Source organism: Electrona antarctica (assembly GCF_951216825.1).
Source record: "Electrona antarctica genome assembly, chromosome: 16".
NCBI lineage: Eukaryota > Metazoa > Chordata > Actinopteri > Myctophiformes > Myctophidae > Electrona > Electrona antarctica.
Window position 1 is genome coordinate 38,251,407 of NC_136797.1, and position 15,494 is coordinate 38,266,900.

A 15,494-nucleotide genomic window follows, 5' to 3' on the forward strand; every position below is an offset into this window, starting at 1 on the left:
TTTCTAAGTAAGTCGACCGTACTACACTACAGAATCACAGGGGAGATCTCGGGTGAACCATATTCTAATATTTCTAACGATTGAAGCGATCTATACAATCAGTTGTCAGACAACTGAAAAAGAAAATCCATCGCTCAGCACTGTTCGGCATATCACTGTTCTTCCTCCACCACCACGCAAAATCTAGAATCATATTTTAGATAAATTATCGATGATGATGTCTTTGTGCTTGTTCGGGTATTGGCAGGAATGAACTCAATCTTGGTGTCTGGTGTCCGTTTCATTGACCACTTTAACGCCGACATCCCGATTCTGGGAATGTTCCAAATGAAACATTGTTCAAAAACCTTTCCCAAATGTTTCAAAGAATCTTAAGCTCACAATGCATTGCAATGCAAAATGCTATGTGGTTTAGATCAATTGCAATTCTTTGAAAAACATTTGACACATTTTGATTTGTCATATATTTTTTGTGTGTGTGTGTGTGTGGGGGGGGGGGGGGGGGGGGGGGGGCTTAAACATGGTTTAGGTTACATTTTCTTTGTTAAAATAAGTTTTAAATAGTTCTTCTCTGGGAGTAATCATAGCTATAGAGTGTTTGTTCAGTAACAGGGCTCTCCCCATCTTAGTAAATAGAAAATGTTCAGGTCAAGATATACCACTTTTATCCAAATCACAAATAGGATAAATCCCACTACCAGAATCAGAGAGGCAACGTCACTGTGTGCGTCAGCTCATCACGGGGCTGACCAGCACTCCACCTGCCTCCAAATTTGCCACAGACTCTTGATCACTGTCTATGATCTAGACTTATTATCCTGCCCTCAATGTCTTCACATATTGTACAGTTAATATAAAACACATTATTCAGGCACATTTCAGCCACCTCTTTTGCCCATTACGCCCACTCTACATAACGCCATCAAGGCCGAAGGCCGGTCGAGCTTCTAGTAAGTGGAATTGGTAGTGATGAAACAAACAAATGAGCAGACAAAAATGAGAAATGGAACACTAAAAAAGCTTATATAAATCTTTGTGGAGTTGTCTGAGTTTGTTATCCCGACCTGAAAATTACATTTTCTGTTTACAAAAAATCTGGAGAGACCGGGAGTAGCATTGGCTCTGGTTACTGAACAAACACCTATATAGCGATTACTATCTGAATATAGAGCTATTTAACACTTATTTTAACAAAACTATCACCTAACACCAGCTTTAAGAGGTCAATTCGCTTCAGGCCCTGAAGCCTGCATCGCTCCGCAGACGCAAATTAAACACCGCGCGACAAAATGTGCAATCGGCGTTTCATTGCGCTGACCAAGGGGGGAGAGCGGGGGGCAATCCCGTCGAACAGCCGGCCTAACCCCTCCCCGCCCCGCTTCAATCCGACACACATAATATGTAACATACGGAAAGCATCGCTTATTATAGCGTCTCACAGGCTCCCCCTGGAGGACAGCTGCTGCTTGTACATCCCGGCCAGTGCCATGGCGGCGCCGTGCACCATGCGCTGGTGGCTCATGCCCGTCAGCGCCTGCTGCCAGTTGGCCCGCACCACGTTTGGCAGGCTGCGCTCCAGCACCTCCCCCACCGTCACCTGCAAGCCTGACCAGCGCAGGCTGTAGTCAGCCGGTGTCATGGACTGAGCCTGAAAAACAAATGGACTACATGTAGCAAATGTTCTCGCATCACAATTATTCGGAAATTACATGTGCAATGTTTTTCTATATATTGTGAATGCCAGCACTCAGGTGGCGCAGTGGTACAGTTAATTGCATTGAAGGTCCTTCCTTAATGCATGAGGAGTCCAAGCCACTTCTTTTCACCTGACAGGGGGAGTTTCCCGGGTTGGATGTAGGCGTGGAAGGAAGTCAAGGAAGGAACATGTTATTCCAACAAGTTCCTTTCCCCTCCATCAGGCACCCTGGCTGGCCAGGGGGAGGCAGTATAGAGACCAGGATTACTGCATGTTTTTTGTGAGGGGACACGGGGAGAACAAACTCCACACAAAAAGGCCCTTTTCGCCAACCCCACCAAGGGTATGGGCGCTGATGACGCGGAGGAGAGAGCACGCCCCCAGCGGGACTCAAACGAGGGACCTTCTAGCTGTGAGGCGACAGCGCTACCGTCTGCGCCACCGTGCCCCCGACATTGTACCTGTTGTGTTGAACGTCTTTCAATGCTAGAGGATTAGTTTATAAGAACATTGTACCTGTTGAATGTATTCCAGTGCTACAGGAGTGGTCTGTGTGAAGGTTTCGATGTAAACGCCAAGGCCTGGGTCTTCCAGGACAAGACAGCCCATGTCAAACCACCTGCGTAGGGAGACAGAACAACTTAGCATTAATCCCATTCCATCAACATTAGCCCCCAGAAAAATGTATTATTATGAGCGTTGTGAGCTTGTAAAGTTGTAAAGTTTCCGAAAAGAAATAACAGAACTTATTTTAAGGGGTTTCCTGGCACAAAATCTTTTCAGATGTGGGTCTGCGGCCAAATACATATCAAAGTGTGGGCCATTTTGATTGAATATTGTATTACTCATGAATGTAAACAGCTTGTGTGAGTCATGGACGTGGTACAGTAAAGGCCCACGCATTCTCCAGTTATAGGTGATAACCTTTAACCTACTCAGTCAGTACTCACCTAAACGGTGATGGTGGTTAGTAAAAACAGAGAGATGTGTTGAGGTGACGTCACAACATAGTTATCGACACAAACTGGAGTATGCGTGGACCTTAAGGCTACCCAGGAAGTAGCCTTAAGGTCTACACATACTCCAGTTTTTGTCGACTGCATAATAAGTCATAATAAGTGAACGTTTTTAACTCAAATCTTTGCTTCTGGGCGGTCCCTGGAACAACATATTTCCAGATGGGGGTCGGTGGCCAAATACATATAATTTTTGTGGTCCTTAACTCAATGGTCGCCAAGGACTTATTTAACTTCTTTTTCATGATGTCCTGGAGCACCAAGGACGTGTTTTTCGTGTTTTATAACATGGTAAAAAAATAAAATAATAATAATAATATATATATGGTGGCGGTCTGGGACTTTTGGCGCCCCCTGGTGGCGGTGAATGAGTTTTAACATGAAATAGTTTGAAAACCACTGATTTAAACCATTAAGACTGTCATGATTTACAAGAAATTTGTAGAATCTGGTCTCAGTCTTATATGGGTTAATGGAAGCTGTGTGCGTTTCGTTTCCGCTCACTTGTCGGGGAAGAGCTCAGCGATGAAGTTCTCCACAGACACCACGGGCTGCTTGGCGTGAATGGCGTTGGTTCTCCTCAGGCTGTTGATGCGCTCCTGAGCCCCCTGGTGGACGGACAGGGCAACAGCAGTTTTAGTGTTAATGCTGCGTTCACACGGCCAGATCTTCTGAAAATGAGCCCTCCCTGAAGTTCTTATAAGATCTTTTGTAAATTACTTTTGGAACCCCTTTTGGGATTCTTTTCAAACACTTAAGCCTTATTTCATACTTTGTCATGAAACAGAGCCGACAAGCTAGACCTGCTATTTTTGAAGGTTTTATACAATCTAACTAACCAGTAAGACACCTGAGGGCAAGAATCGACCTCGCCCTTTAGGGCAAGGTCGCTTCTGCACTGGCCATATATGGAGCGTGTCTTGGGTGTACAGGTTTTGATGAGGTCAGATCAACATATGGAATGTCAGAACGGGTCAGCTCCACATATGGAGATCTAAGGGTGGCAGCGGGGGCAGTGTCTTGAGTGTACAGGGTTTGATGCGGGCCCGGGTGGGGTAAGGCCTTAATTTTCGTGTTGAGAACTCTAGTTTTCAGACATCGAAGAGGAATGATTCACGATTCAACCCCCTTATGGCTATTGACGTAATTGACGTAATGAATCAAAAAATCCCTCATTACCCTTGACGTAATCGCTTTATTCCCTATAATCGGGGGCTTAATGTAGCAAAATGTAGCAACCTTTAGCTTGTTTGGCTAACGGCCGATGTAATCTACCTAAAACCGGCCGGCCTTTATGTGAATCGCTATGTAAAATGCGATATGTGGGGATTGACGATATGTGGGGATTGATTAGAGCTTAATTTGACTTAGTTATTAAAATAAACGATGATAGCTTAGCATCCCGGACATCTGACTGTGTAACGCAGTGCAGAAAGCTAGCGGATGTTGTGATCAGCTGACCGGAAATGCCCTCGCCAGATTCCCTCTATTTGGTCAAAATCGGCATAATGGTGAAGTTACCGCCACCATCAGGACTCAGTGTCTAATACTACTGTGTTAGAAGGAGATATAGTGTGTATGTCACAGATTTTTCTATTGGCATTAAAATAAGGAATTAAACATATGAATAGTGCAGGTAGAAGGCACAATCCACTGAATTAGGGTGGCCATAAGAGGGTTAACTGCGACTATTTACGCTATTTTGTAACATTTTTGGAAAGGAAAAATATATAAAAGAATATTAAACGTGTCAGTGATCTCTTTTTTGCCACCGTAGGTCGCAGTTACTATGAAAACCTGCATTTCCCGTCAGTCGTGTCGTGTCGTGTCACGCCTCCATATATGGTCACGCCTCGAGAAAATGATAATTAGTAGATAATCATACGGTATCTACTAACTAATCATTTCATCAATGTCCTCAAAAGCTGAGGACACCAGTTATATTGACAGAGCAAGGAATATCTGTCAAGGAGGTGAAGTAATGGCGTAATGATTACGTCAAATGGATAGAGGGAGTCTTCATGTCTCCCGCTCTTTGACAGAGACAGACTTAGACAAAAACACACAATCAAATGCTGGAGCGCAAACACCGCTCATAAACTGTCTGGGGAACATGGTGAAAGGCGAGAACATCAAGATGAGCCTAGTTGTTGTTTCATTTCTGACAGTCGAACGTCAGGTGCAATGACAATTTTGCTTGTGCAAGTATTCTCACTCAATGAATTCATAATAACTATGCGTGAGGGGTGGTCACCAAACGAGGGGCAGGTTCCTCTGAAAACTGGGGACTAGTTTGGAGCTGTGAAGAAGAAAATCTATTGACCATGATTCCAGCACCTTCTATCAGTGCCAAAATAATGCCACCCATGGCTGCAGAGCCAGCCATGGCTTTTGGTCCATTCCTTGCAGCAAGGATGGCTCCGGTCATGGCCCCGCTCGCAATTGCGTTCAAGGAATCCTCCTTCTTTCTCACTCGTGCGAGACCACAGTCGACCACAGAGAAGAGGCCTCCCCATACAGCAAACTGACCTCCTATAAGTGGGACTCTGGTCCTGATGGAAGTGAAGCTACTGTTCATTCTGTTTCTCATCCCTGCAGGTGAATCCCTGAACCCTTTGATAGACTGGAAAATACTGCCTCCAATGACCCCCAGTGCGAAGGCGCTCCCACAATCGTCTACGATCCTCCAGGGGCATGGCGCTCTCGTGTAACTGTCCATGTCTTTCTTGAGCTTAGCTTTTCCTGCTCGAACCCCTCCTATGTTCACCTTATATACAGTATATATAGGGAGCTCATGGTCTGACATCACACACACAATACAAATGACCAAAAATGGACATGATCCTTTGTTTTGTATGTGACATCAGCAGAGGTGGACAGTATAACCAGTAAAACACCTGAGGGCGAGAAGCGCACGCGTGCACACATCCGCCTGGGTGACAGACAGCAGACTGCAGGGGCTTTGGCATGGGGGTCAGATCAACATATGGAATGAATTATGTACTGGCCATATATGGAGCGTGTCTTGCCACATGAAGTCACATTTAGTACTCTAATCAAACATTAGAAATGTCCATAGAAATGTCCATCGGATGCCACATGACGTAATTTCTGAAAGCCAGATGTAAGGGGCTAGCACCCCTCAAAATGACTGAATGGCTGCAGAGCCTATGTGATGTTTTGGGAGGGATGTGAGTGGGGGGTTAGTGTATCAAATTGGGTTTATTAATCCATTGAGACCTGGAACGCATCCATGTCACGTTAGCGTTTAACCACATTAACCATTAACCCATTTTGGGCGGGAACCCGTTTTGGTGTTTTAAACATTGTTATAATTTAGCTATTGAAAAATAGCAGATCTACAAGCTCATAGCGCGCCACCGAGTGGCGCGCTATGAACTTGTAGGTCTGCTATTTTTGAAAAATCGTTAAAATGTGCCTCAAATCTTTCCGAAAATTGTCATGATTTAGAAAACTTTTTTTTAACCATGAGTACAACACATAATTATTAGAGTTCAGGGATGGGGGGTCGGGGAGAGAATCTGTCCGGAGCGCAGAGTGAGGTGAGGTCAAGGTTTGGACTTGACCACCGCCTCCAGTGCTCTGGCTACCTGTTCCGCTGTCATGTTGTCCAGCGCGACACTCCTTTCCTTCCCGAAGTCGTACCTAGCCCAGAGTTTGGCTTCCACTCCCGAACACTCCCTGATCAGGATGGGAAACTCCGGATTGGCCTTTTTCAACGTCACATAGTGCCGTTCCACAAAGTCCCTGGCTCCCTGGCTGGCGACGCCGGTCTGACACAAATGGAGACGGATCTCTCGGAGGCTCTTGGCCAGGTCGGAGCCGATGGCCCTCACTATGGCGGCGGCCATGCTGGATGTTTGGCTCTCTTGACGCACCTTACTCGATGAGTCGCTACTGAGACCCTGTCGGTTATACCAGGCTAGCCGGCAGCGACGCTTGTATCATCACGATGAGGTCACAATGAAGTGAGCCATGCCCAAATATGGAATTTTGGGTTAGCCTTGTCCAAATATGGAGGTCTGCATTTTGGGGGAATGGATTACAGAAGTCTCTAATATTGTTGAGGCCCTCCAATGCATGGCTTTCCGAAATTTCGTCATGTGGCAGCCAAGTCTATGGACTTGTTTGTTTGAAGCCTTTTTAACAAAAACAATTGCCAGCCAAGTTTATGGAATTTAATGTTTGTTGTAAATGACAACGTAAGATGCCAACTAGCTGATATAAATACTGCCCTCACTGTCCCCCTCACTTTACACAAGTGTGATTTATTTTAAATAATGTACCACAATACGAGTGCCTGAACAAGACGAGCACCAAAACCAGTGGCAACAGGATCATCCATGCTGCTCTCCTCATCATCTCCTCTAGCAAACTAAATGTCCACCAACGTCAGTAAACACTGGCATATTGTTTTGCAGACGCTGCCCTCAAAAAGCATTTGTCTCATCCAACATGGGTGCTTTTCTAAGGACCCCTGTGAACCTGAGAAACAAATTGGTGAGGTCTGAATGTCCACCTACCCCCCAACCCCCCCACCACCACCTTACAGAATCTCCCATTCATGTTTGAGCCCTCTGGAACCAGGCACTTCTAAATGATATGACTGTCAACGGTGTCACTTGACTTGCACAACCAAGACATTCTATAGTCCACACACGAGCATTCGATATCAAAGGTGCGACGTGATGCAGTATAGATGCAGGGATTCCTACAGACTGCAGACATTTTGTGAAAATAATATTTTGTGAATATAAAGTAATTACGAAGCCTAAAAGGCAAACAGAAATACAAATTGTAACGTTCCAATGTTCAATGCAAAGTGTCCTTATAAGCAAGACGCTGAACCCCAAATTTCTCCCGATGTGCAGGTTGGTGCCTCCGCTCCGCCATCGGTACATGAATGTGTGTGTGAATGGGTGAATCTAATGCAGTGCTGCATGATTTTTGCTCAAATGTGAATCTCAATTTTTGAGATCACGATTCTCACAATCATGATTCTCATCTTTTCCCTGGAAATATATTGTCTTTAGTCTGTAGTTGCAACTAAGATGAATTGGACAGTCAACTGCATGATACTTGCTCAAATTTAGAAATGAGATTGCATAGGTGTCTGTCTATCTAGATCTCGATCGTTTTTCGATGAATCGTGCAGGACTAATGTAATGCACAATCATTGAAAAGCGTCTTTGATAAAGAGCAAGGCGCTATAGAAATGCACCATTTGCCATTTTAACAGGTCACAGTCATACACTACCTTGACGCCGGCAGCATAGCCCACAGGTTGGGGGGCGATGTTGGACACTCCGGGGTCTCCCGTCACCATCGCCATGCCAAACACTTCCTGGAACGCTGCCCTCACAGCATCCACCACGGTCTCCTTGTCCGACGTCACCACAATGTCCACGTCTCCGCCGGACTCTGGAAACACACGGCCGCACGGTCACGGTATTATAGACGTTGGTATTATACACGTTGCTCATGTCACGGCAGCCACGGATAGATGGATTACTTGCCCAAGGATTTATCTACTCTGATTCCTAAAGGAAGTGATTCATTGGATAAGAGAGCCCCAGTTGTACTGCATATTTGACTGTATGTGCATTAGGGCTTTAAGCAACTAGTCGACTAGTAAATCCACTAGTTGACCTTGTTGGTACTAGTTGATAAGAAAAGGAAAAAAAGTTTTGTTTTTGTTTGTTTTTTCTCCCATTTTTGTAGGCCTCAAGATCAGCTAGAATGCTAGATTATAGTCACCAATGTACACAGTTTTTAAATGTACAAATATTATTAAAAATCAGACCCGTCTGAAGTGAGTGGTACTGTACTGTACTGTACTGTACTGTACTGTACTGTACTGTACTGTACTGTACTGTACTGTACTGTACTGTACTGTACTGTACTGTACAAGCCCTCCTCCCTGGCCTGTGTGTGTCTGTGTGTTAGGCTGTGCAACAATGGCACTTGGTGGTGAACAAACGTTATTTTCAAGCTTGGACAGACAGACCCAGGGACAGACAGACAGACACAGGGACAGACAGACAGACCCAGGGACACACATAGCTGTCTATAGGAGTGGTTGCACCACTCAAAAACGACTTACTAGTCGATTAATCGACTAGTCACCTAGTAAAAATCACTAGCAGTGAAAGCCCTAAATGTGCATCTATAGTTTCATGGTTATTGTGGTGTGCTGCTTTCTTCTTTCCTTTTTTTTGTATTGTGTGCTTTTAAAAGCTATAATATGACACACATGCGTCCTCAGGTCTAAATGGGTTAAGTTTCGGGTCACGGGGGCAACAGCTCCACCAGAGAGCTCCAGACTTCCCTCTCCAGAGCAACATTAGCAATTGATAGGCAGATATTGGAGATATACACCCTCCGACTCATCCTTGTCTCCCGGGCTCTCCCCCCATCCTTGCCTCCCTAGGGAGACGCTCGAGAGGCATCCTAACCAGATGCCCGAACCACCTAAGCTGACTCCTTTCCAAGCGAAGAAACAGCGACTCTACTCCGAGTCTGTCCCGTGTCACAGAATTTCTCACCATATCTCTAAGGGAGAAGCCAGCCACCCGTCTGAGAAAACTCATTTCGGCCACTTGTTATTATATATATTACAAAGAAAAAACAGACTTACTGATGTAGGGGGCCATGCCAGGGTCCAGGGTGGTGATCATGGACTCCACAGAGTGTTTGGTCTTGTCCAGGACTGTCTTCACCATGGGATTCCCTGCCACCCCCTGCAAACACACAATACGCATGTGAGTGAGTGTATGTGAATGTGGTGTGTGTGCGTCTCTACAATTATGTGTATGTATGTATGTTATACAAGCTCCCCATAATTGCAGTCAGAACTGCAGACTTACTCCCAATTTCCCGCCCTAATCTGAAAACTCACCTCTTCAGACATCTCCACCTTACCCAGCAATATAGAAATACTCTAAAAAGTTAATTAAAAATGTACCAGAGTAAAAGTACAAAAGTATTGGTATCAAAATGTACTTAAGGTACCAAAAGTAAAAGTACTCATTATGCAGAATGTCCCATTTCACCTTTCAAATGGATAAAAAATCTTCATATAATTGGTCCTCACTAATGTTCATGATAAAATACGACAATTTTTTTCTACTTAGTCTGTCTCATAGGAGGGCTGTGGGCAGTTCAGAAACACGTCCACCAGTGACATCATCGTTAGGCAGATTTGAACAAGATTTAAAAAAATATTTTTTTTTATTTGAATTATTGTGAGAACGATGGCTTCCTGCAAATTTTCAGGAATAGAAACCCTTCTATTCGCTTGGATTCCCCATCGATGATGTCACTGGTGGACGGGTTTCTGAACTGCCCACAGACCGAGTCTTAAAACTTGTGGCATGTTATCACACATTAGTGAGGATCAATTATATGAAGATAGGTTGAAAAGTGATTGAGTGTTTTGTAATAATAATCAAAAGTAACTAGTAACTAAAGTTTTCAAATAAATAGTTACTTTCCACCACTGCCCGCGTAGAAACTTGGTCTAGTTATGACGAGCATGCAGACTTACCACGGTCATTTTGTTCTCATGTTTTTGCTACTTAGGTTTGTTTTTCTAGACCACAAAATTGAGATTAGAAGGTTATTTAGACAAATTGTTTTACATCATGTGGTACTATAAGGTCAGCCTTGTTAACACATTTTGTGCCCAAAACGTCTGTGGACGTCCTGGGTATTACCGCACGTGCATAGCCCAAGACGTCTGTGGACGTCTTTGAAAAAAAGAATATATATATATATATATATATATTTTTAAATTATTTTATTAAAAAAAAAACAGAAAAATCAAAACACTTTTTTTTTTTTTTTTTTAACACGTGGTGCCAAAGTTTGTGTTTTCGCCATTGAGAATGCATTTGGCGTTTAAATTAAATAACTCAGAAACTATAAAACATTTCAAAGTAAAAAGTTCCAGCATGTTTCTCCACAGTCAGCTGAATTATAAAAAATGTGAATGGATTTTCTAGGTGAAAGTGATTATGGGCAGTTTTGCATGGGCAAAAACAATCTTCAGAATTAGCAGTTATTTTCGTCCCCATTTAAAGACTCCCTTTTCGTGAATCTGAACAAATTACATTATCAATTAAATCTATTCCAATCATCAGCATGCTATACATCTAAACTGAAGTTGAACTTTTCGTGTTTTTTTGTAAATAAAAGCCCTACTTGATTATACTACTACAGAGTCACACAAAAGCATCAAAAGTAGCAGATCCGCAAGCTGAAAACTCTGCGCGAAGCGGCGCGTTCTGAGCGTGTAGATCTGCTACTTTTGATTAATTTGAATCCCGAAAGGTTTTGGACAAAACAGGCCAACAGGCCAGAGACAATTATGTAAGCAATACATTGCTTTTTTTTTTACCTTGCTTTACATTGCTTTTTGAGTGGTGTAAACCACTCCTACAACTGGCTTTGTTAGTTTGTCTGTCTGTCTGTTCGTACCAAAAGATGAGCATGGTTGCTATGGTCACCCAGTTCACACGGGTGTGATTTCATTACGTCAGACATTACGTCAGACCACAGCTGATCAGTCTATATAAGACCTTACACCACTCAGTTCACACGGGTGTGATTTTTTACCTTGATAAAGCCCCAGATTCCGCCCCCTGTGCTGGGGTCTGCAGACATCCGAGGGTCCTCTGCATTCTCAGGGAAGGTGATGGGTGAGCTGTCCAAGCCTCCAGACATCACCGGCTGCTGGGTCAACGGGTTGGACACCAAGCCTGCTGGACAAGTGTGGAAAAGCCATAAGTACATTTAAGGCAGAATAAATATTAAAGCTTAATTTATATGGCACCTTTCGAAACAAAGTTACAAAGTGCTTCACAGAGAGTAAAAACAAAAACAATACACACCATAAACAAGCATTGAAAACGAGATGATTCACCTCAAGGGGTTATTCCCAATGAAGAATTTCAAACATAAAACAAGCAATACGCAGAAATGCAGTAGGACATAATGGTTTAAAAGCAGCTTTATAGAAGAGTTTTCAGGAGGGATTTGAAACGGGGGACGGACTCTGCGAGCCTGATCTCCAGAGGGAGGGCATTCCAGAGAGTCAGGGATCTGAAAGCAAAGGCCCGGGCGCCTTTCGTTTTCAACTTGGAAATTGGGATTTTTAGGAGTCTGAAGACCTCAAGTTGTGCTTTGGGACATATGGCTCGAGTAGGTCGGAGATGTAGGATGGGGCCAGACCAGAGATGGCCTTAAAAGTTAATAATACGATTGTAAATGCATCATCGGAGGCAATCCCCGAGCTAATAGAAACTACAGCCTTTGTCTTACTGGAAAGTGCTGAAATAGAAGTCATTGTTCTTGAATCAATTTTTTCTTTTTAAGTTTGAAATTACCACTGAAGAAAGATGTCATTGGCATGTTTCTGAACTGCCCTCCTCTGAGACAGAGTGAGTAGACAGAAATGGTGCCAGCTTATAACGAGCATTAGTGAGGACCAATTATATCATCCGCTGCGAATGTTATCTTGAGTAAGTTCTTACCTGACATCTGGGAGGAGTTGGCGATCGTGGGCATCAATGGGCTCTGCGGCGTTCGCCCGGCGTGCCCTCTTGTGATGTCATACCCGGCGCTCATGGAGAAAGATTTGGGGGGCCCCGTCGGAGGGGCGGACGTGACGAGGCTGGAGGGCGGGGCGCCGACGGACGAGGCCATATAAGGGGCAGAGGGGGAGAGCGCCGAAAAGGGGGCATGTGGACCTGCATGGGGTCCGGTGGTGATGGACAGGGAGCCGAGATGGGACATGAGCGGGACGGCAGCAGCGGCTGGGGAGACGAGAGGGGCCAGAGGGGGCGGGGAGGACGTGAAGTGGCTGGGCAGGAGGGGACTGGAAACAGAGGGGCTGGAAAGATCTAGAACAGAGAGAAAGGACGCATTCAGTCAAACAAGACAAGATCTATTCTAGGGTAAGGTAGGTGCTATTTGTTTGTTGAAATAAGTGTTAAATATCTCTATATTAATTTTTTTTTATACATTTTCAAGTTTACAGACGAGAAAGACATTCTGCTAGTACTCTGCTAGTTCAGTTCTGTTCAAGAACAGGATTCTCTTCAGCTCTTTATTAATCAGGAAATTAATTTTCAGGTGTAGATACTCTAAGGTAGATACCAATTGTATCCAATAAGGAGAGTGACGTCGCACAGGACACAGATGAAACAAGTAATAAACATAAAGAAATGAGCAGACAAAATTGGAACTGGAACACTATAAAAATGAAGCCGATGAATGGGTACTCTCTCTCCTGACGTTCTGAAAACTGGCAACCCACCAGAAAATGTAGTTTCTGTTTATTAATGAGCCCTGTTAATGAACATAGACTCTTATAGAATCAGAATATAATGCTTTAACCGTTTAACAAAAAGTGAAAATACCTTTTGTTTGAACCAAAACACATCATGGCTTGCTTAAACTGCACAACAGCCCTTTTCACTAATTCAAATTCAAAATCAATTTCAGATGGGGGTCCGTGACCAAATCAATGTGCAGTGTTGATTTTGATGGCAACCTTTTATTTAATTTTAGTCATGGTCTTGTGAATAAATATTTATTCCATTTAGTTTGTCATATTTTAGCCATTTGAAATGTTTTAGTCTTACTTTAGTTTTTGATTGATTGATTGAATACTATATTAGAACAGTAACAGCTGCGACGTGTTGTGAGTTTGTAGATCAGCTATTTTCAGAGTGCAACACCCGAGCGCAACCAAACCAAATTTGTCTTTTAGTTCTACTGGAACTCTTCTCCACTAGTCTCTCCCCAACATCTTTTGACGAAATTGTCGGTATATTTAGGCTTAGTTTTAGTCATCATAGCTTTGTTTTTATTTAGTTTTCGTCAGTGAAAAAAGGCAGTCGACAAACATTTTACGTCTACGAAATCAACACTGGGTCCTTGACATGATAGATGCTTTATAATACCGATAGCGAGTGGAGCGTCCACACCAGGGGGAGGGGTCGGGGGGGTCTCAATTCCACTCTCCTCCATCATCGTATCAGCCTTCGGTACCTGCTTTTAATAGAACAATGGATTCAATCACCTTCCAATACATATCCCCTTATCAATCAATACATATCCCCTTATCAATCAATACATATCCCCTTATCAATCACCTTCCAATACATATCCCCTTGGACCCCTTATCAATCAATACATATCCCCTTATCAATCACCTTCCAATACATATAGAGTATGAATATGCCTTAACTAAATGAATAAATACAGACAAAAAAGGAGGTTGTGTAGATTGTTTGCAGTGGATTTCTTTTCTAAATGTTGACAAAAGCATATGACATCAACCATCTATAGAAATTATGTACAGATGTGCTCAGATTGTAATCAGTGATTTTCACACACTCAAACTGTTTGTTTCCTGTCAGTTACTGATGTCCACAAAGATTGTAACAGGACATGTTTTCAGTTATGTCCTCATCTGTCCTACTATGATGAATTAGGGCTGCATGATATTAGGAAAACATGCAATGACATTGTTGAATATCGCCATGGTGATGATGTGATTTGCAATAAATATAGCATTTATTGCAGTTCAAGCTGTCAGCCCATCTATGAATGGGCAGACATTCTAGGGCTAGTAAATGACACACACACACACACACACACACACACACACACACACACACACACACACACACACACACACACACACACACACACACACACACACACACACACACACACACACACACACACACACACACACACACCCCTATGGTGTTAAAAGCACATTAGCTCAGTGTGAAATGTTACACACACACACACACACACACACACACACACACACACACACACACACACACACACACACACACACACACACACACACACACACACACAATTCAATTCAAATCAAAGGGCTTTATTGGCATGAGAAAACATACGTTTACATTGCCAAAGCAGAAAGCACAATACAACAATACATCAATACAATCACACACACACAGCGTATTGTAATAAGGGTAACGTTGGGAGAAGAAGATGATAAACTGAGGAGACTGAACTTACCTTGCTTGCAGCTTGGAGATGGACGCCTTCCGATGACGTCACACAGTGCCACGTACCACCACGTCGCGGTGGCTAGGATGTGTGTGACGTCAGTGACGACTCCTTGTTTTAGTTTTAGTTTTTATTCCCGTGTTGCTGCGGTGGTGGGATTTTTTTGTTTGGTGGTTTGGCGACACCTAGTGGTAAAATACTTACTTAAGCTCACATCCTCTCTCTACCTCTAATGTTGGTAATAAATGTGTGGTTACTTTAAGGTGAAAACCGTGAAATTAAAGCCATATTTGTTTCAGGTTTAAAAGCAAAAATACCTCAAAGTACAGTACTTGAGTAAATGTACTTGGTTACTTTACCTACTTTACACCTTGGTTGTGAGAGGGGCGACGTGACATGACCGTGATACTGACATACTGACATAGGCCTACTGGTGTAGGTGTTTGTTCAGTTTCGGGTCTCTCCCCATCTCTTTAATGAGCAGGAAATACATTTTCGGTCAAGATGACAATTTTCATCCAATTGGAAGTGATGACACTAAGACATTAGCATTTTAGAGTTGGAATATATCCTGGCTGTATGAAATTTGTGACCCTACCATCACAATATAGAGCTTTGCCTTTGGACAAATAACAAAATCACGTCAAGTAGATTAGTTGCATTGTTAACTTCCAAGGTGTTCAGATTTGACTCTCTGAATA

At 43.3% G+C, this 15,494-nt stretch overlaps 2 protein-coding genes across 4 annotated transcripts; both read right to left on the bottom strand.

Annotated features, from left to right (window-relative positions):
* Positions 1–504: 504 nt before the first annotated feature.
* prrc1 (proline-rich coiled-coil 1) lies at positions 505–14,912 on the bottom strand. 3 transcript variants are annotated; one of them, XM_079524590.1, is made up of 9 exons: positions 14,803–14,912; positions 13,701–13,791; positions 12,267–12,635; positions 11,350–11,492; positions 9,371–9,473; positions 7,991–8,154; positions 3,217–3,320; positions 2,213–2,315; positions 505–1,648 (listed from the first exon to the last, which is right to left on the bottom strand). In XM_079524590.1, the coding sequence occupies exons 2-9, from the start codon at positions 13,768–13,770 to the stop codon at positions 1,436–1,438; spliced, it is 1,269 nt and encodes a 422-aa protein (XP_079380716.1). In that variant the 5' UTR covers positions 13,771–13,791; positions 14,803–14,912; the 3' UTR covers positions 505–1,435. The 3 variants fall into 3 exon arrangements, with proteins under 3 accessions (XP_079380716.1, XP_079380714.1, XP_079380715.1); XM_079524588.1 differs by having other exon boundaries at positions 11,350–11,495; XM_079524589.1 differs by having other exon boundaries at positions 11,350–11,495; positions 13,701–13,788; positions 14,803–14,880.
* On the bottom strand, positions 6,282–6,584 carry LOC306939651 (NADH dehydrogenase [ubiquinone] 1 alpha subcomplex subunit 2-like; the record flags this gene model as incomplete). The annotated part of the gene is made up of 1 exon (XM_079524293.1): positions 6,282–6,584. One exon carries the CDS (start codon positions 6,582–6,584, stop codon positions 6,282–6,284), a length of 303 nt encoding a protein of 100 aa, XP_079380419.1.
* Positions 14,913–15,494: the final 582 nt, after the last annotated feature.

Coding starts and splice junctions, on each gene's coding strand:
- prrc1 (XM_079524588.1), bottom strand. CDS start 13,770: ATGATGGAGGAGAGTGGAATTGAGACCCCCCCGACCCCTCCCCCTGGT. Junction 2,316..3,216: donor GCTGAGCTCTTCCCCGACAA/GTGAGCGGAAAC, acceptor CTCCCTACGCAG/GTGGTTTGACATGGGCTGTC. Junction 1,649..2,212: donor CACTGGAATACATTCAACAG/GTACAATGTTCT, acceptor TTTGTTTTTCAG/GCTCAGTCCATGACACCGGC.